At 34.5% G+C, this 22183-nt stretch overlaps 1 protein-coding gene across 1 annotated transcript; it reads left to right on the top strand.

The window, feature by feature from the left end:
• Positions 1-3589: 3589 nt before the first annotated feature.
• LOC108482287 (uncharacterized) lies at positions 3590-4555 on the top strand. Its single transcript, XM_017785412.2, has 2 exons — positions 3590-3797; positions 4144-4555. Exons 1-2 carry the CDS (start codon positions 3693-3695, stop codon positions 4357-4359), a joined length of 321 nt encoding a protein of 106 aa, XP_017640901.1. The 5' UTR covers positions 3590-3692; the 3' UTR covers positions 4360-4555.
• The last annotated feature ends 17628 nt before the right edge of the window (positions 4556-22183 follow it).

Raw genomic sequence — 22183 nt, 5'->3', positions numbered from 1 at the left:
GAATTATTTGACCCATGAGGATGGCTAAATATTCTCCAGCCATGGACACCCCAATGAGACACTTTGAACTCATTTAAAAATTATTTTTGATCCAATAAAAATTGGGTTAAATTTAATTCTAGCTTGATGTAGAGAAAGGGGCCCATATGTGCTAAGTGAAGAGGACTGATCCACTAAGTAAATGGTAGCCCAAACCGTCCCATGTTGTTAACCCTATCAACTTATTTTATCTGATTTTAAAACTTTCAAATAAACCCTTGAACATTTCCTAAATTTCGTTCAAACCCTTCCCCTTTTCATGGATTATATTTTTAGCCACAAGCTAAAAATAGCAAATTCAATTCAACCACTCCTTCTACTAAGCATGAAAGACCACAGGAAGAGAGATTGGCTGCTATTTTTAGCCAACTTGAGCTGCCAATCTCAAGTATAAATAACCCCCTTCACTTCCTCATTTCTCATCTCTCACTTCACATATCTCTCTTACACATATTTTCTTTCATCTTTCTCTTTTTCCCTTCTAGTTGCTTTCAAATTTTCCTCTTTCCCTTGCTAATTTCCCCTCATGAAAAAGAGCTAGCATGTCCCTTGGAGTAGCAACAATCAAATGTTTGTGAAGGTCTTCGATCAATAGAATGAGGAAAGAAGAGAAGGAGAGCGCTAATCTGGCTTTGAAAGATCACCTAGATTTATTTTCTAGTTTCCTTTTCTTAATCTTTTTCAGTTTATGTTGTGATCATGGTTATGAATATTTGTTGTGTTGATGTTATTAAATTACTTAAAATGACTTTCATCCGTTTTAGATTAATTGCATTTTGTCCACTTAATTTGTTAAAATCATGTTTATGTTGTTATAAACATTGATAGTTTATTCAATTAAATAAAATCATGCCTATGTTATGCTTGCATTTTAATTGTAAGGTAACGAAAGAATTAATTATTAATCGGATTGAAATTATAATTACTTGACACAATAAAACCTTGCATAACTTGTAAGATTATTGTGACTAAATTGTTTCAATATAGGAATATATTGTTACCTCACTGTCTTATACTTGCTTATGAAAACTGATTAATTGTTTGAATTGACATATAAATATGTTTAAGAGATTAATTGATTTAGTAAGTACGTATGTGCATTAGTTAACAAAAGACCAAATTGCCATGAAATTATTCATAACAACATAAACATAGTTTTGATAATTCTAAGTCAAAGTATGGAATTTATCTAATATATTTATGTCATATTGATTAAAACCATTTTTTAGAAATCGTGCATTTGGAATTTTATTTTCTTAGTTACTCACTTAGTTAATTTTTAGTTTTTATATCACCTCTTTCAAATATTTTCTTGCCTAGTCCTTGTGGGTACGATAACTCATCATTCTTGTCACTTTATTACTTGATATGATTGTATACACTTGCACATTTTTGTCGTTCCATAGCTTGACTGTAATTCTGTTGGTTTGTCCACACTTATCTGATTCTGGCGGTTTACCGCATTATTTTTGGCAGCTTGACTGTACTATCCTGAAAAGTGACATATGCTCACTATATTGGTGTGTGGGGTTGGATGAGTATTTATTACCTTATTTGGTGTGTAGAGATGGATGAAGATGGTGTGTAGTGGATGGAGATAGAATCTGTATCTGTATCTGTATCTGCATATGTATCTATATCTGATCTGTCTGCCACATTGCATCATGAGATATGCCATGTTTTTGTATCGGTTGAATCACGACATTTGTATGAATTTGCTATATGTTCTATTTATATGAGTTGAGTTACACACTGAGCATGTAAGCTAACCCCATTTTTCTGACTTCTCAGGTGATCAGCAACTTAGGACCGGGCAGCGTGCAGAAGCTTGGATTGATTTTTTAATTAATAAACAAAATGATTTATGTTTTTAAATCATTATGGACTTTAATTTTTGGGGTTGTAAACTATTTTAGACTTTAAATCTCGTTTTGGTTGGTTTGTCGGACTTTAGTATATATTTCTATTGTAAACTGTAAAATTATATGTTTTTACAAATTAGAGTCACAGTTTTCAAAATTTAATACTCAAAAACTCTACTGCAATGCAAAGAAATCAATTAAACCATTTTCTGTAAAATGAACAAATTTAAACATGAATTTTCTATAAAAAAAATTGGAAAGCGGTTTGCAAAAGCTAATTTTATTAAGATCATCGATTTTCAAGGGTTACTATTGAGTTTCTAAACAAATTCATGTAATTCCTCAGGGTTGAGTCACAATGTCCATGCATATAACACAAATTCAAAATTATTTTGATTGGCTGTTATTGTATGAGATACATATGTCATGATTTGTTTTTGTATAATCTAATAGATTCAATTATTGCATGTTTTTTTATCAAGTGTTAAGCTTTCGAAATTTTATACGTTTTTTATTGGGTACATTAAATGTTAATCTCTAATTTGATAGTTTACGTATGTAGAGACTGTCATGTTAAAGAGTTAAAATAACAGCATATGATGGCGTGTTGATAATTGCGTGATGGTTATTAAAATTGTGAACAATGGCCGTTCGAATAGAAACAACTTGTTATTTTTCAAATGTGAAATGTTTGGATTTTGAGTAAAAGTGACAAATGTTAACAGTTTTTCAAAGAAAACTCATCACAAGTGATTCCTAGTGACCATTTTTTCGGGTGCAGCCCCTGCAAGGGGTGTTGCCCCCTTGATTCCTGCCTACTGATCGATCAGCGGAAATACAATTCAAAAATAGATACTGTGAGAAACTATCGATGATTATGGCTATATTATGAAGACTTAGTATTGCAAGTAGTAAAATGCAATAAATTTGGTAAATGTTGATGGTAAATTTTATTAAATTTTTTTAGAATTAGAATTAGAATTAAAATTGTTATTAAGTCAATAAAAAAAAGCTTAAGGTAGAGTTTTATTATTAAGTTAGTGACAACTAGCGAGAGTTTTGGTATGTGAAGATACGTTGTTAGGTGCTCCATTTTATTTTCCCATTCAGGCCGAACTTAAACCTATGTTCGAGAGATAGTTGTCTATACATTGATAAGGAATATATAGATTATCGAGAAGAGAGGAGCCATGGTGGTTCCCCGTACCGCCCAGATCCCACGAGTGAATAGAAAGTTGGATCTACATTGGATCTTACCTGAATCACCACATCAATCCTCTTGAGGAGAAGTTTAATTTCAAATCCTGATTTGAATAGGAGAAGTACGCCATACTAATGTGCCTTAGATAATCCACATATCAAAGTCAGACGTTGATGAGCATATTGAACTAACGATATTGAGTGATTATTCATATAATTTATCCTAAATTTCATAAGACTTTATTATATGTACATGTAATTGGATATTTATTTTAATTTAAATAGATGTTTTTTAACTCGGACATCTGCTTTCAAGCAAAATTTAATTGATAAAACAATTATTCCATAGAAATAACTTTGCTAACAGAAAAGCTAACAAGTGTAAACGTAAGAAGTGACTCATCTAGAAGCACCAAAACGTGTCAAGTTCCTTCTACGTGTCACCTCTTTAACATTCCAAATTTCCTTTGCTTTTTTTTTTTAACATCGAAACTTGAGTTTGTAATTAAGAACCTGGCTAGCAAACTGTAAGACAAATAAAGTTTAGTTTAAAAGCAAAAATAGAAAAAAAGAGTTAATGATACAACAAAAATGGAAGCAAAGAAAGCTTTGTTCAACATTTCAAAGTTGTTGCCACAGTGCCCTTTTCCATTTACCAGCAGGGCTTGCTTATCCACAGCTTACCAACATCCACAAGTAAGAATACTTATTTTGATTTCATTTCTTTTCAAATATTAGCATTTGAATCGGTGATCCAAATAAAAGTTTGGAGCTTCAAATATGCGAATTTGATTGCTTTAAAAAAATGTTAATTTGATCAATTGTCAAATTTGATTTATTTAATTGGTAATTAAATTGATTGAATTATTTAATTATTGAATTGATTGAGATATATTTCAAAGATTATTTATTTAATTCTCCGATTAATTAGCAAAGAGAAAGAATTAATGTCAAATTTGGTTGATGCTTTTGTATTTCTATTTGTAATAATAGAAAAAAGAAGTCCGAAATACTAAGTTATATGGTTCATATATATATGCAGGGAAGTAATGCAGGAGTAGAAGGCATGTACCAAGTCAAAACCAGAGAAGGGCAGCCACAGTCGCCGCCACAGCAAGACAGCAGAACGGCGGAGGATAGTGCCAAAGAAGGCATAAAAAAGGGGGTGGAGATGGCAGAAAACGTGGGGGATAGTGCTAAGAAGACCCTGGATGGAGCTTGGAAATTAAAGCAGCCAAAGATACTGCAAAAGTCGTGAAAGAAAGTTTGAGTGAAAATAATAAAGATGATGAAGCAGTTGATGAGGTTAAGAGTATTGAGGAATTGAGAGTCAGAGCTAGAGGGTATGATAACGCACCTTGAAAAAACTATGGTTAAAATCAATTATAATTAAATGATGTTGTTTCATGTATTAATTTCTTTTCTGCAATCAAATTGGTCCCTTATAAAGTAAACCTGGTTTCGTCTCATTTTGAGAATCAAATTTGTTTTTCATACCAAATCCTGCCTTTTTCTGAGTCAAATCTTTTTTAATTAAGGTTAAGAGGATGGATTTATAGGTTAGAATTCGTAAATAATGTGACATTGCTGCTCCACATGGCAGCCACGAAGGAAGTCATTTGTTAAATTAGTGTTACTATGTTACTACGTGTTGATGGGTGAAAAAATTCTTAGACCACAACACCGAGAGCAATATTCTCAAGAGTGGGGAGACATTGATGAGTGAAAGTGAAGTTGGAATGTCTCAAACATGATTTCTAAGATGACGAAGATGTCTTCTGAGATCTTGAGGATGATCCCAATGTATCTATGGGCCCTCCCAGAGTAGTGTTAAAATTTTAAATTTACCTTTATGGAGAAATATCAATCATTATTTTTATGCTAGATTGTGTTTACTGATTTTTATTCAAAAAGTATAATGTATCAATGATTACCTTAACTCTTAACCAATATTAAGTTAGAGAGAAGGTAACTTGAACGAAACTTTTATTAGTATTAGTACGTAATTCGTACGTAATTTGATTGATAAATTAAAATGTAATTTGACTCTTAATACATGAGCTTTCATAATATTTTTACTAACAATAAAATAAATTTGTTTTATTGTTATAATAATGAATTTGATCAAATAAAGTATATGTGTTTTGATCAAATAAACACTGATGAATTTGATCAAATAAACATGATTACCTATCTTTCTAGTTCAAAAACACATGTGCTTTATTTGATCAAATTCATTATTATAGATAGATAAATTTATTGTTGGTAAAAGTATTATAGAGGCTCATGTATTAGGAGTTAAATTGCATATTTTGTCCCCTCAACGTGGGTAAATTAATTCCTTTATGTTATATTAAAGAGAAAGTTGGTCCTTCTGTTAAAAAACTTATCGATTTCTACAGTTAAAAATTGGTCTTAGTTTGTCAACATGAGGTACACATGATAAATCATATGTCACTATTTGATTTATTCATCAGTCACATCAATTTTAAGAATACAAATGGATGTAATTTTTAACAGAAATGATCCCTTTACTCTTTAGTCTAACATACAAAGACTAATTTATTATGATATTTTTACCATGCCTTATTTTATGAAAATTTTAAATTTTTATTGTACTAATTATATTCCAATTTTTCCAACACGTCACACTCTAGGAGACTTTCAAGTTTGACAAACATCTATGAAATTTGTTAGATGTAAATAAAGATTTTCACTTTAAATTAGTTGTTCATGTGAATCCGTTGGATGTAGAAATTGAATATATTTTATTATAGATTATTTTATAATAAAATTGTATTGATTTAATGAAATTAGAATTGATTTAAAAAATTATTTAATTAAAAATTAATTTATTTAAATGAATTTAAGATAATATTTATTTTGGAAAATAGAAAAACATGTATTCGGTTGGATTAAATTATAAAGTGTTGGGTTAAAAGTCCAAGAAGCATAAAAAATTGGACCCGATACAAGAGAGATCTAAAACCCCTCACATTAAGTATGAAGGGCAACAACCTAGTATTATTAATTAGGGTTAGCTACCCCTCTCTTCTAGTAGAATTAGGGAACTTTTTTTTTATTAAATAAATATTATTTTTATTCTACTAATTCAACTAGGGTTTCACTATCTCTCCCTATAGGGCTACAACGATAAGTTACCCACAACTTTAAAATATTGTTGTTCTGTTCGAAAATAGTGAAAATTTATTTTTAAGTATAAATTTTATTTTTCAGAATAGCAATTCAATCGGTTTCTATAAGAGAGAGAGAGAGAGACAACTACTTTCCTATTGAAATTATGAAAATTATTTTCGGTTCTATGTTTGATTTGAAATTGTTCGACTCTACACTCGAATCAGTTCATGGTACAAGAATAGTAGAGAAGGTCATTTAGTTGAAAGCCGAGAACATCAAGGATCTGTCTCGCATAATGCACAAGTACTTTTTGGAAAAAAATTATTATAAATATCACAAATCGACTAAGTGTTCAATTTTTTATTTTTCGCTGTGTAAGAAAATCGTTTTTTGGAGCATATCTTTTCCAACATATACAACTTCTACAGTATGTAGCATCATTCACAATAGCCTAAGAAATGGGTAAACAATATCATTTCATTGGCATTACGTGATAGACAAAAAGTAACATGGCCACAGGTCGTTTATCTTTGTGATAAACGACTTGATTTCTATATGATACTAATTGACTTTTCATGAAGGAAGATGCAATGGTTACCATGAGATAAAATAGGATCATATTAGGAGAACGAATTTATTCAAAAGAGATAAATGATATCCTATGAGGGTAACACACTTATGATAAGGTTATTAGACGAGCATTTATTAAGTAACGTTTGTAATTATATGTAATCAGGGAGAGCTCAGTCATGATACTATAGTAGAATGACTTTGTGACTAAATTATATTAATCATTTGAGCCCTAATTATATATGTTCAATAGATTCCTCTGCTAACTCATTGAAATCAGAAATGAATTGCATATAGAATCAAATGAAGAGAAATGGGTCACATTAAAAAATGAATGTGTTTTCTCACTAAGTATGAAAATGAATTGAGAGTTAATTTAAGTTCGAAAGCATAATTAAATTAATTTATCATTGTGAATCCATTTAAGATGGAAATTAAATATATTTTCTCATAGCTTCTTTTACAGTAAAGTTGTCATGACTTTAACGAAATTAGAATTGAGTTGAAAAAATTATTTATCTAATTAAATTATTTTAATGAATAATATTTATTTTGGGAAATAAAAAATATATATTGCATTGGATTAAATTATAAAGCGCTGGTTAAAAGTTCAGGAAGCACATATAATTGAACTCAATATAAGAGAGACCCAAAATCCCTTTATAATATATAGGGGGGTGGCAACCCTAGGATATCTAACTAGTGTGCCGCCCACTTCTCCTTATTAAACTAGGAGACTAATTTTTCTATCAAATAAGTGTTATTTGTATTCTACAAATTTAACTTGGATTCTCCTATCTATTCCTAGGAGAGCTAAAAGTAAACAATATTTTTCAATATTGTTATTCTGCCTAAAAATAGTGATGAATTTATTTTCTAAGTATAAATTATATTTTCTAAGAATAACAATTCTATCGATTTCTATTAAGAGAGAGAATTACTTTCCTATAAAAAGTGATAAATTGTTTTTGGTTCTATGTTTGATTTGTGATTGTTTGAGCTCACACTTAAAGCAATTCATCGTATGAGAATAGCAGAGAAGTTGTTCGATTGAAAATCAAGAATGTCTAGGATCTGTCTCACCCATGAGTTAAATTGAGAAAATGACTCATATTAGGACTGTTATGTCATCTATAAGTCTAATAAGAGAGATAAATTGTCTTGGCTATTAAAGCTGAATTGACTCCTAGAGATGGAAACATAGATGTGATTGTCTGGACTATCAATACATTAGACAAGACCCAAGAAGAATTAGACTTATATTCATTTACGAATTAATTCAATTGTGGTATTGATTATGTAATTTACCTAAATCCTAAGTAAGTGGATGATTATTTGTGCATGAACTACGTACTTTGATATTGGAAACCTATCAAGGTAGTGAGCAGAAAGTTGGTGTGTTATGTACATGACTAATACATGAGATGGCTCCACTCACAATAGTGGAATCATAGCTCAATAAAGAGTGAATGTTATCTTCTCATTGACATTGTATGGTTTATGAAAATGGAACATGATCATGGGTCATTTGTTTAGAATAAAATGATTTAATTATTACTAGGTTAAGTAATGATCATTTTTATCATAGTAGATACAATGAAACCATAAAAAAGTGATCAATTTAGGTGAGAGGGTTGATTATTTTTATAATTATTGTTGTTTTGCTATTTTTCAATTGTCCTTCATTGCTAGTTTTTTTTGCCATATGAACTACAACCATGGATAAGATTAAGATTCAAAAGTTTAAGTCCACCAATTAATATGTACAAGGGGTTGATTATTTTTTAAGATTCACTTTTACAAATCCATGTTGAGATAGTATGATTTTACGTTCATGCATGAAATTTGCAAGATTTAAAGTTGAGGTTACTAGGAGTTGTATAAGAACACTTTTTTGTACTAAGTTTTTGTTGAATATACAAACTAGGTGACACTTCTTTTGTGGCTTATGAGTCTCATATGATAGAGGAGGTTTTTTAGTTTAAAAGATTTCAAGAGTTTGGAGGTCTTGATGAGAGTTTAAGAGTAAGTGAAAAAAATGTAGTGTTAGATTTGTCTCATTTTTCTTGTGATGACCCTATAATCAGCGGTGTTAGAAAGTACATTACCAGGACTCCATTTTCATAAATCAGACTCGTAAACATTGTTAATAAATATCTACGAAGTTAATTGTGTGGTCAATGAGGTTTCTGTTAAGTAAATTTACATGAATTAAAAGTTATTATAGTTAAGGACTAAATAGCGTATAGGATAGAAGTTGAATTAAGATTTAAAATAATTAAATGGACTAAAGAAGCAATTATACCTTTGTTTCTTTAAGTGGAGGCATTAATGATGATTTTATATTTTTATATATGTTAACTTATTATATATATAGGTTATAATATGTAATAAGAAATATATATATATATATATATATGTGTGTGTGTGTTATAATTAATAAAAGGAAATAATATTTATATGTATAAGTTATAAAATAATAATAGTTATAATAATAGAATAGTAAGTGGAAGCATGCAAATTAATAAAAAAAGAAGAAAGAAAAATAAAGAAAGAAAGAAAGGTGACCGACGGCAAACCTAAGTGTTTGTAAGTTTCAATTTTAATTGGTTAGTCAATTTAGTCCTTTTTCTTCTGAGTTTTATATTTTTAGAATCTCGGTACTTAGGGCTAGTCGACCCATATTATAATTTTTAGTATTGCTTAAAATTTTGGATGTTAATATTGTTGAATTTTTCAAATGCTAGGGATTTAAACTGATAGATTTCAATGTATAAATTGAAAAAGAACTAGATAGCGAAGTTAAATCTTGACTTTGTGTAATAGGGACTAAATCGTGAAAAATTCAAAATTTTGGGGTATAATTAAAAATAGGGAGTCAAATTAAATTCAAAATTTAGGGGTATAATTGAAAATAGGGAGTTAAATTTAGTTTCAAGTGAAATTAGTATGAAAATATAATATTAAATGTGAAGAATAAAAATTAGTCTTCGTTTAGGGACTAAATTGGAAGTTAAGCAAATATTGAGTAAAACTGAAATATTCAAGGTGGAATTGAATTGTGTTGTGTTGATGTATTTTAATTGTTTTAATTCTGCAGCTAACATCGTACCGGAATCCTCGACTAAAAAGGGGAAGAATAAAATTGAGTCGAATAGCTCAGAATCCATGGTATGTGTTTCTATAATCCGAACTAAGTTGTAAATTATTGCATTTTGATTTCTTGCATATGGTAAGCATTGGAGGTGAGAACTATTGTGTTTTACAATTGAAATAGATCGATTTGGTATGTGATAAATTTATTGAATTTATACTGATTGAATTGAATATATTTGTATATGTGACAATGTGCTTATATGAAATTTGATATTAGATATACATATATTGAAAGCGAAATGGAACCCTATTAACTATTTCGGGCTAAGTCGGATATAGATGACATGTCATAGGATAGGAAGAGTTCAAGGACTTCTTTGACTTCAAGTTGATGAGGCACTGGGTGTCAATTTGCTTCTGTTTAACTGATGAGACAACGAGTGTCAATTTATATAGCGTTGGGCGCAGATATTACTTCAAATTTATCCGATGAAACACTGGATGCCAAACAATGTGTTGGTTGGATCCGTGTCGTGTTAATAGGGGTAAATAAATAATAAAGTTCTATAATTGATAATGAAATGACATGATATGTGAAATGGGAATGAGATAGTGGATTGAGAATGAAATGTGAAGTATGTTGTGAACAAATGAAATATATGAGTTATGTACTCATGAATTGAATATGGAATGGATAATGTCATTGTTTAAATGAAATGTGGATTGATATCTGAAAAGCTATATATATAGCACGTGATGTGAATTGATATATTTTGTTAAACAAATCAAATATGATAGCATGTGAAAATTGAGTATATTATGAAATGTTATGATAATATACATGAATTTGAAATGATGGTATATGATAATTGAAAGCTTAAACAATAGTATGTTTGTATAATTCAAATTATACATTCTTGTATCATTATTCTTTAATTGTTCGGATTATAGAAATATCACTAAGTTTTACTCAGCGTCAGGTTTTATTTTCTATGCGCAGGTTAGGTACTTCTCTTTTGATCACCGACTCAGCATCCAACAACGATCCTGACCTCAAATGTGGTGATTTTACCTTTTGTAATAGCATGTACCTAGGATGTTATTGGTTGTTAGTGAATTTGGTATATGATATGTAATTGATTTTAAATATAATGTTGGTTTGGTATATATATAACATATGTTTGTGTTTGAAACCTTAATTTTGCATGTTGTTTTGAACCAAAGCTTGTTAGGTGTATATGAATTTAAGCTTAATGTTTTATGTGTATAAGCAAGGCTAAATTGAGTGATTTTGGTATGTTTTAAACTTTGATTTGAATGATGCATTGTTGATAGGTTTTAATGATATAAATGTGGTACCAAAGAGGGTACATTGGTTAGGCACCTAAGATGATTGTTTTGGCATGTTTGGAGTATGTTTGATCGTATTTCAGATAGGTTAAATGATTGGTTTTTGAGTTGCTTAATTCCTAAGCAAGTAGGAAATGGTAAACTTATTATTTAAGGTACACTTTAGGTCCACATGGCCAGACACACGAGCGTGTGATTTGGTCGTGTGAGACATACAGCTGGGCGACACGGCCTGTGTCGTCTATTAAGTTCTTAGGGAACAAGTTAGCTAACACACGGCCTAGCACACGAGCGTGTGACTTGGCCATGTAACCCAAGTCAGAGAGTTACACAAGCACAGACAAGAGTTGGAACACGGCCATGTGTCCCTATTTCGAATGTTACATGACCTGAGATACGGGCGTATGTCTCAGCAATGTGAGTCACACGGCCTGGACACATAGCCATGTGATCGCTGCAGTTGATTTTTTTCTAACTTTTTCCTAATTTTTTCAAATGTTCCTGATTTAGTCACGAATTGTTTATAAAGTGATTCTAAGGCCTCGAGGGATTGAATAAGGGACGATATGCATGTTTAATGATGGATTATGTTATGATTATTGAAATGTTTTGAAATGAATGATTTAAGTTATGTTTATTTGGTAATGCTTTGAAACCCTATTTCAGCAACAGATACGAGTTAGGGGTGTTACATTTCTAGTGGAAAGAGAGATAGTAGAAAATCTCATGAAGAGCCAAATGTTGAAGAGACCATGTTTTTATAAGTTGTTTTAGTGGAAGGAGTGACGTTGATGAACAATATGAGACCAAAGACTTATGTAGATACTTGCTACACAAAGAGAGCTCAACTAAAGATTTACTCACACTTCATTAACTCACTCAAAGGTTTAAACCAGTGGAGCCCTTAAAATCAATGTGATCCAATACTACATCACCATTGAGAAGGCTACCTGGTAGACCTACCAAAAATAGAAGAAAAAAGCAAATGAAACAAGAGGTGCTTCTAGTAGCACTTTCAACAGATTGAGTAAGAAATGGATGCCGCTAAATTACCCCAAATGTTGTAAAGTAGGCCACCATGTAAGAACTTATAAAGGTGAAGTGGTGGCAACAAAATATTACCCAAGAAGGTAACAAAATTTATTTTGATAATTCTAGACTTACATAAATATTTTTTTAATGATTTATTGATTATTGTTATGTTTAAAAAATGGTAGGTTGACAAAAGAGGCAGAAAAAGGAAGCAAGGAGATACAAATCAACAAAATTAAACCACAAGTAAACAAGGACCTACAAATCAACTACTTGAAACAACAAGCCACCAAAGTGATGCAATTCAACAATTTCAAACCCCATAACCAACCTGCAATTACTGAATCTTAAGTTCCAATCTAGAAAACTCAAGCTAAGTGATTCCCTCATATCTTGGCAAAGTAAGAAACAGATTATTCTTGCGCACTCTAGCATCAAATTTGAATATTGTGCTCTTGCTTATACCACTTCGAAGTTACTTTGGCTACAATGACTACTTGAAGATATGGGACTTTCGTCTCCTACCTACATTGTGACAATCACAGTGCAATTTAAATCACTCATAATGGTTTGTTTCAAGAATGTACAAAACACATAGATATTGATTGTCATTTTGTACGACACATGTTACTTAGGGCACTTGACACCTTGCTCTTGTCTCCTCATCAGCTCAGACCGTAAATATTTTCACAAAGACACATCTTCCAATCATATTTCACAACTTAGTTTCCAAACTCAAGCTACGGTCTACATCACAACCTTGAGTTTGAGTGGAAATGTTAATATAAATGTGTATTTTAGCATGTAAATTAGACTATAACTTAGGATTTTGACTAGTTAGTTTTCATGTATAGTTCCTAAATACTAGTATAAATACCTACCACTTGTACAACAATGGACATATTGAAATCCATTCCTCTTTTTTTTTCCTAAGTTTACATTAAAAGTCAACCAAAATCCAACCCTTTTCCATAGTTTTTGCACCCATAAAACATCCTCCTCGGACTATCACTTGACCATGACGTTTCAATTCAACTAGGTATCCACAACAACATGCTGGAAGTATTCTTGGAACCTCCAGTCTTCGTTCATTCTTTCTGCTTGCCTTCTATTCTTCAACTTCACCCCTTTCTCTGTAATGGAAGACCAATTAAAGAAGATGAAGCTGTATCAAATTTTTAGGATTTTAAATAATCCAAAACAGTAAGTTTTGGGTTAAAATCGTTTTTATTTTAATTATAAAATGAATTTTAAATTATGTTAATTTATTTAAAGGTTAAAAAATTCATGTCACGAAGTTAACTTCCACATTAGTCGATTGTTAGTATTTTAACAGTTTTGGACTAAAATTTTTGATAAATTGGGCGACCATTTATATAGTTTACCCAATTTATTACAACTCACCCCCTAAAAAAAATTGTCCCCGAAATTTCCCACAAACATAACAATCGCTAACACACACAGTTTGCTACCACAATTTCGCCGCGCACTCTAATCTCAAACGCATTATCAAACCAAACTTAACCTTACAACAATAAAAATAAGCAATCTTAAAAGTCCTACTTCACTAACATATAATACCACATCCAAACAATAAGAATATTAAACAAAACTAAACATGTATCAAAATTTCCTACAACAATACTTGTCTCAGCGTCGATTCTAGCTCTTTGATTTTGAGTCTTCTTTGGGACTTACCTCTGACTACGTGGTCATCGAGGGCATTCCTTAATTTGATGCTCCGAAGACCCACATCTAAAACATGCTTCAGACTTCTTCTGAACACGTGCGTATGGTGCTTACTACAGAACCCATATAGTGGGAAATCTGTGCCACTACTAGAACCACTCACAACACCTTTCCTATCATTTTACTGAGTTTTGATCGACTTCGTAAATTGCGGCCCAAAGTTAGAAAGACTAAGACCTCTCTTATTACAGGCCTTACCAAGACCCTTACACTCACACTCAACACACTTAACTTTTTCCTCCACTTTGGACCTCTCCAGCATGGTCTCGAAGACCCTCTCTAAAACTTCTAAGACTGGCTGGGTCAATGAATCAACACTTGTCTCCGAATTACTTCCACAAGCAATTGGCATTGTAACAACCCGTTTTTGGTGAAATCAGAATAGTGGTTTCGAGACCACAAATTTGACGTCAAAAATTTATTTTATTATTATTTTAATGTTTACAGCATGTAAGTAGTGTCGTATAAAAATTTTGTGAAGAAATTTTATCGTTTCTGTGCTTAATTTGATAAAAGGACAAAATCGCGTAAAGTGCAAAACTTAGGTTCTATTAGAAAATGGTGTCAATTTGCTATGAAATTAAAACATGAGTGGACTTAACTGGTAATTAGACCATTAATATTAATGATGGACAATGATGGACATTATTTTTGTATGTTTTAATGTATAAGGAAGGGTAAATTGGTAATTAATCAAATAAACTAAAATTAAAGTAAGAAAAAGAAAAGTGTAACACCCCAAACCCGGCCTAGACATTATGGTCGAATCTGGCGATGTCACATGAATTGGAGTTTGAAATCAACCGTATCAAGTTAAAACTGTTTCCATTTGTTAGCTTTTATTTATCTTTCTTCACTTTCAAAACTATTTTCTCGTTAACTGATTTGCTTAAAAAATATTTTGTAGCCAAAGCTTTTAAAACCATGATAATGAAAGAAAATCTTTCGCATTAAGGAAAACGTCATTTTGAATTAAATCGAGCTTTTGTTGAGTTTGTAGTTTAAAAATCCATGGAAACAGTGAAAATCCAAAGTAAAATCAATAGTCCCAAAAGTCCAATTTACATAAAAAATAACCCAGAAAATAATTAGGAAATAAATACCATAATTAAAATTAAAATAGTTCAATAACCATGTGGCCATCGTCGAGTCCTCCGCCGCACCGATCCATCTAAGTCTAGAGATTACCTGGACAGATAAAACAGAACGGGGGTGAGTTTACATAAACTCAGTGTGCAATCCCCACAGAAGACATGCACACAGTAAATCACAAAAAATAGTGAAAAGAAGTCCAGGCCAAAGCCCATTTCAGTTTCCATATCAAATATGCATTAGGGTCTAAGCCTATCACAATAACAGTATCAGATATACATTAAGCAATAAACAGAGTCCTACCCAACCAGCCTCTATACACCATCTCCGTTCATCCCTACACTCCATGTGGGATTTAAAACACCCACCCATCCCTACACTCCAAGTAGTACCAAATGCGGCACATAATCAGTAAATTGCAGCTGAGCTGCCAGTTAATAGGCTTAAGAGCCTTTCAGTACACTTCCTCCAAATATCAACATCCTAACCCAATGCAATGCAACATACAGTATATGACATGCTAATAAATGAATATCAGTTATACATACAATTCACGCATTTAAAGGTCTAAGTAGTGCTTACCGACCCTACAGTAGTTTCACAGTTGGCTTGTGCGACCTGTACAACCTTAGAATACATTTTAGCTAAATGGGCTCACACGCCTATGTGGCCTGACTGTGTCGGCCTACACGCCCGTGTTGCCCATACGGTCCAATTTGGCCTTGGCCGTGTAGATCACATGGCCTGGCCCAGAGTCCCACACGCTCATGTGGACTACCTGTGTGGACCCACACGCCCGTATGGCCCACACGGCCCAAATTAGTCTAGCCTGTGTCACACACAGCCTACCTGGCCATCACACAGTCTTGTCTTGCGTCGACGGCCTAGCATCGTCGATCACATGCCCATATTATGGCACACAGCCTACCACACGGGCAACCACACGCCCATATGGCATCTACAGTGGAGTTTTTAGCTTTCGTTGAAACCTTGTTTCCTGAGTTTTTGGGTACACACCTGGTTTGTTTTTTATGCTGAGCTCTTCTAAGATCACAAAAACCCCAACACCACAAATCAATTGACTACGAAATAGCACAAAGAAAGCTTTGATCCTCGTGATATGATGCAAAACGTATGACGAAAATTGAACTAATGAAGGCGAAGGTGATAGTCAACAAAAGAAACGGAAACAAAGAGAAATGAAAGAAAGAAATCGACAGAGAAGTAGGGCTAACGTCAGTTATTTTTCTTAGGAGCAGGAAGAGAAATTTGGAAAAAAAATAGAATCCCCCCACTTGATAATCGATAACTTCCATATCCCTCAAATTTCTCAAAATATCCCCACTACACACAACTACTTAGAATCCTGGTTACGTCAAACTCCTTCCTAACTCTAGTAGCAAAAATAATTCCCTTGCTTACGCAGGGACTCGAACACAGGACCTTCAGTAAACTAACACTCCACTTAACCACTAGACCAGCAGGCTCATTCTGATATCAAATAGTAACAAATAAAATTAAGCCCACTGAGCAAGGATAAGGCTTAAGTCAGAAAAATACCAAAATTTGTCAAATGCAAGCCTTGAACTTGGGACCTCACACACACCTAGAACACTTAACCACTAAAGCTGATACACAGATTTGTCATATTTCCACAAAAGGAAAAATAGAAATTTTGAGGAGTTACAACTCTACACCCTAAAAGAAAATTTCAGCCTCGAAATTTACCTGATCAGAACAGATGGGGATACTGTTGATGCATCGCATCCTCAGGCTCGCATGTGTCCTCCTCGGTGTTATGATTCCACCATATCACCTTCACTAAAGGGATAGACTTCTTCCGAAGAACCTTTACATTGCAATCTAGAATCTGAACTGTCTCCTCCTCGAAGGTCAAATCTGGGCTAACCTCAATCTCCTATACAAGGACAATATAAGTAGGATCAAAGCGGTAATGCCTTAACATCGAGACACGAAATACTTCATGAATACGGTCCAGCTCTGGAGGTAACTCCAACTGATAAGCGACTAGTCCCACTCGCTTCAGAATTTGGTAAGGCCCAATAAACCTAGGGCTCAATTTGCCCTTACGACTGAACCTTAGAACCTTCTTCTACCTCGAGACCTTGAGAAATATGAAGTTCCTCCACAGAATACACAATCTCAAGTCTCTTCAAATCTGCATAGAACTTCTGTCTATCAGAAGCCGCCTTCAAACGATCCCTAATAAGTCGAAACTTATCATAAGTCTCAGAGACTAACTCAAGACCCAGAACCCGTCGTTCACCCAATTCAGCCCAAGATAGGAGAGTGCAACACTTACGTCCATACACCAACTGCCTCGAAAATCAATAACACAACTCCTCAACATATCCTCCACTATCTGAATCACCCTCTCATATTGACCATCAATCTGAGGATGAAACACAATACTGAAGTCTAACCTCGAACCCAGAGCCTCATGTAACTTTTTCCAGAATCGAGACGTGAAGCGAGGATCCCTATCAGAAATGATTGAGACTGGTACCCCATGTAGTCTTACTATCTAAAAAATGTCGAGCTTTGCCAACTTCTGAAGAGAATAATCGGTCCTAACTGCAATAAAGTGTGCAGACTTGGTCAATCAATCTACGATGACCCAAATAGAATCCTTTTTAGTGGGTGTCAAGGGCAACTCACAAACGAAGTCCATCGTAACTCGCTCCCACTTTCATAGCGGAATCTTAATCGACTGTAGCAAACCTGAAGTTAACTGATGCTCAGCCTTAACCTGCTGGCATGTCAGACAACGAGCCATAAAATCAGTAACCTCCCATTTCAATCTCAGCCACCAGTACAGTTCTCGAAGATCTCGGTACATCTTATTTCCACCAAGATGCATAGCATAAGGGCTACTATGCACCTCTCTCAGAATAGACTGCCTCAGATCAATATCATTTGGTACACAAATCTGACCATGGAAACAGAGTACCCCATCGTTATTCAGTCCAAAGTGTGTAGTACTACCACTCTTAACCTGACGAAACCGCAGACCCAATAATCCATCCTATAATTGCCTATCCCAAATATGTTCTATCCAAGTCAGTTTAACCTGCAGTTCAGCCAACAAACTTCCATCGTCGAACAAACTAAGTTGGGCGAACATCGCTCTCAGATCAATCATTACCCTATGGCTCAACGCATCGGCCACCACATTGGCTTTGCCAAGATGGTACTCAATAGTACAGTCATAGTCCTTAAGCAGCTCAATCCATCTACGCTATCTAAGATTCAACTCCTTCTAAGTCAGAAGGTACTTAAGGCGTTTGTTATCATTGTAGATAATGCACTTCTCACCGCACAGATAGTGCCTCCAGATTTTTAAAGTAAAGACTACAGCAGCCAACTCCAAATCATACATCAAATAGTTTACCTCATATATCTTGAGCTGACGAGATGCATATGCCACCACCTTACCATCCTGCATCAAAACACAACTTAAACTCACATGCGATGCATCACTGTACACTATAAACTCCTTTCTAGATTCAGGCTGTATCAGAACAAAAGCTTGAGTTAGAACAGACTTGAGCTTTTCGAAGCTCTCCTACTGCACATCAATCCAAAAAAACAAAACACCCTTACGTAGCAGCTTAGTTAAGGGTGCTGCAATCAGTGAGAAACCTTCCACAAGCTGCCGATAATAACTTGCCAGTCCCAAAAAACTACGGATCTCGGACACATTCTTAGGTTGTTTCCAATCAGTACAGCCTCAATCTTTCGAGGATCGACATGAATCCCCTCAGCAGAAACCACGTATCCCAAAAATGTTACCTCTTGTAACCAAAATTCGCACTTGCTAAATTTAGCATAAAGCTGATTTTCCCTCAAAATCTGGAGAACCACTCTAAGGTGCTCGTCATGCTCATCCTCAGTCTTAGAATAAACCAATATGTTGTCGATGAAAACCACGAAGAATGATCCAGGTAGGCTGAAATACTCGGTTCATCAGATCCATAAATGCGACTGATGCATTCGTCAACCCAAAAGGTATCACTAGAAACTCGTAATGTCCATAACAAGTCTTAAATGCAGTCTTATGCACATCCACCTCCCTAACCCTCAATTGATGGTACCCTGAACGCAGATCAATCTTGAAGAACATAGAAGCCCCTCGGAACTAATCAAACAGATCATTAATCCTTGGAAGTGGATACTTGTTCTTAATGGTCAGCTTATTCAACTATCGATAATTTATACACATCCTCATGGTCCCATCTTTCTTCTTAACAAACAAAATCAGTGCTCCTCATGGAGACACACGGGGACGAATGAAACCATGATCTAAAAGTTCTTGCAGTTGAGCCTTAAGCTCTGTAAGCTCCTTCATTACCATTCGATAGGGGGTGATAAACACTGAGCTGTACCAGGAAAAAGCTCAATCCTAAATTTCACTTCCTGATTCAGAGGTAAACCCGGTAGCTCAGGAAAGACGTCAAAAAAGTCCCTTACAGTTTGGATGTGCTTTACAGCAGAGTCCCCAGAAACGAAAACACTAAAATAGGCCAAGAACGCCTCACATAATTTACGAACCAGTTTCTCAGCCACCAGTGGAGAGATCACATTATTCAAATAATTCTAACATTATCCAATCAAGACTACCTCATTATCTTCCTCAGTTCTCAAGATGGTCCTCTTAGTTGCACAATCCAGACTGACATGGTGCTTGACCAGCTAGTCCATACCCAGAATCAAGTCAAACACCCCAAATGGAAGCTTTATCAAATTACCCAGAAATACCGACCCTTGAACCTCTAGCGGAACATCACTATACAGTTTGCTAACTCGAACTGACTGCCCCAGTGGACTTAGTACAATCACCTCACTAGAAATACTCTCAACTAGAATCCCTAAGTTTCCAGATACAGTGCTAGTTAAATAGGAATGTGTGGAACCTATGTCTATCAAAGCAAAATAAAGTACATCATAAATTAAGAACGTACCGATAATAACGTCTAAAGCATCTCTATCTTCTCAATGACGAGCAGCATAAACCAGAGCAAGCTGCCTCGCCTCAATCTGTCCAGCACCTCTGCCTAGTGCTCTCTATCTACGACACAAACCATTACCACCCCTAGCCTGACCACGGCCCCTCAGTGGCTGCTGAACCACCTTCTGTGGCTACGCAATACTAGAGCTCACATCTGATCGGCCCTTAGCGGACACTCCCGAATGCGGTACTCCAATGACCCACACCTCAAACATGTCCTGGTCCTCCTCTAACACTCGCCCTGATGGCGTCTACCATAATCTCCACATAACTACAATCCAATATGAGTAACAAAGGGCCCAGCTCTAACTGACCCATCAGTCCTGGCCTTTTTCTTAGATCTATATACCGAACTCGAAGGCTCCGAATCCCTCTTGTTCTTACCTCTTTCATGCTTCCTGTTTTGGTACTCAGCGCGCTTAACCTTCTCAGCGATCTTCGCATTCTCTACCAAGACAGAAAACTCTTACTCCCTCTACGGAGGTATCAGTACCCTTAAATTATCCCTAAGACCGTCCTCAAAATGGACACACCTCTCATACTCAAACACCGCCATACCTCGTACATAATGGCTCACTCTCAGGAATTCGGCCTCATACTCAGCCGCAGATCGGTCTCCCTGAGTAAGGTTCAAAAACTCACGCCTACGAGCATTAATGTAACTTGCTCCCACATACTTCACTTAGAAGGTAGACTTAAAGAACTCTCAAGACAAATGATTGGGCTGTATGCCCTCTTTAACCGTCAGTCACCACTGATAGGCCTCATCGCAAAACAACGAGACTACACCCTTCAATTTCTGCTCAGGGGTACAGTCTAAGTCATCTATTATCCTCTCAGTAGCCTCCATCCAGCACCTGGCCACATTAGGGGTAACTCCAGTAACACCCCTAAAAAGTTCAGTCCATTGGACTGGAGTTGTTCCGTAACCAACCTTCGGCCCTCAGATCTAGTACTGGGCCTAGCAGCCCTCTTTAGTATCCTTAACATAGCCTGGGACAATGCGTCGCCCCCAGCCATATGATTCTGAGACCTAGTCTTAGTAGCAGGTGACATCGGCGTCTCACTCGTATCTAAGTTTGGCATGCTGCCCAAAGAAGAGGACTCAGCTCGAGCCCCTCTACGGCCTCTACCTCAGCCTTTAGCACTACGTCCGCGGATACCTCGTGCACTCATGTCTATTCGAATTTATCTGTATTACGAATTTTATGAATCAATTACAGTTCCAGTATTTATTAACAAATCTTTTATGTAAAGTAGTATCATAAGTTCAGAGTTTGTTTTTCCCAGGGACAGTCTTTATCAGTTTCAGTTTAACTATAGTTTAAATATACACTAACTAAAGTGTTTTCAGAATAGGCTATTTATAATAGTTTACCAGAATACTTACAAGATTGACGCTGAAGACTCAGTGTACCACATTCTCAGTCAAATCATTTCATATCATCTGAAAATCAGTTCTTTAAAAACCAAGTTTTAAAACCCAAAATCCACAGTCGAGTTTTACAACCTAGCTCTGATACCACTAAATGTAACACCCCAAACTCGGCCTAGACGTTATGGTTGAATCTAGCGATGTCACATGAATTGGAGTTTGAAATCAACCGTATCAACTTAAAACTGTTTCCATTTGTTAGCTTTATTTATCTTTCGTCACTTTCTAAACTATTTTCTCGTTAACTGATTTGTTTAAAAACATATTTGGTAGCGGAAGCTTTTAAAACCGTGATAATTAAAAAAAATCATTTGCTTTTAGGAAAACGTCATGAAAATGTCATTTTGAATTAAATTGAGCTTTTGTTGAGTTTACAGTTTAAAAATCCATGAAAATAGTGAAAATCCAAAGTAAAAGCAACAGTCCCAAAAGTCCAATTTACATAAAAAAATAACCCCAAAAAATTAGGAAATAAATACCATAATTGATATTAAAATAGTTCAATAACCATGTGGTCACTGTCGAATCCTCCACCGCACCGATCCATCTAAGCTTGGGGATTACCTGGACACATAAAATAGAATGGGGGTG

This window comes from Gossypium arboreum, chromosome 5 (genome assembly GCF_025698485.1).
Source record: "Gossypium arboreum isolate Shixiya-1 chromosome 5, ASM2569848v2, whole genome shotgun sequence".
Taxonomy (NCBI): domain Eukaryota; kingdom Viridiplantae; phylum Streptophyta; class Magnoliopsida; order Malvales; family Malvaceae; genus Gossypium; species Gossypium arboreum.
Note: the sequence above shows the minus strand (reverse complement) of the source record. Positions and strands in the feature narration are given on the sequence as shown.

What these genes read in the sequence shown, in the direction of transcription:
- LOC108482287 (XM_017785412.2), top strand. Translation starts at nt 3,693, where the DNA reads ATGGAAGCAAAGAAAGCTTTGTTCAACATTTCAAAGTTGTTGCCACAG. An exon ending in CAGCTTACCAACATCCACAA is followed by an intron (nt 3,798 to 4,143) that starts GTAAGAATACTT and finishes ATATATATGCAG; the next exon opens with GGAAGTAATGCAGGAGTAGA.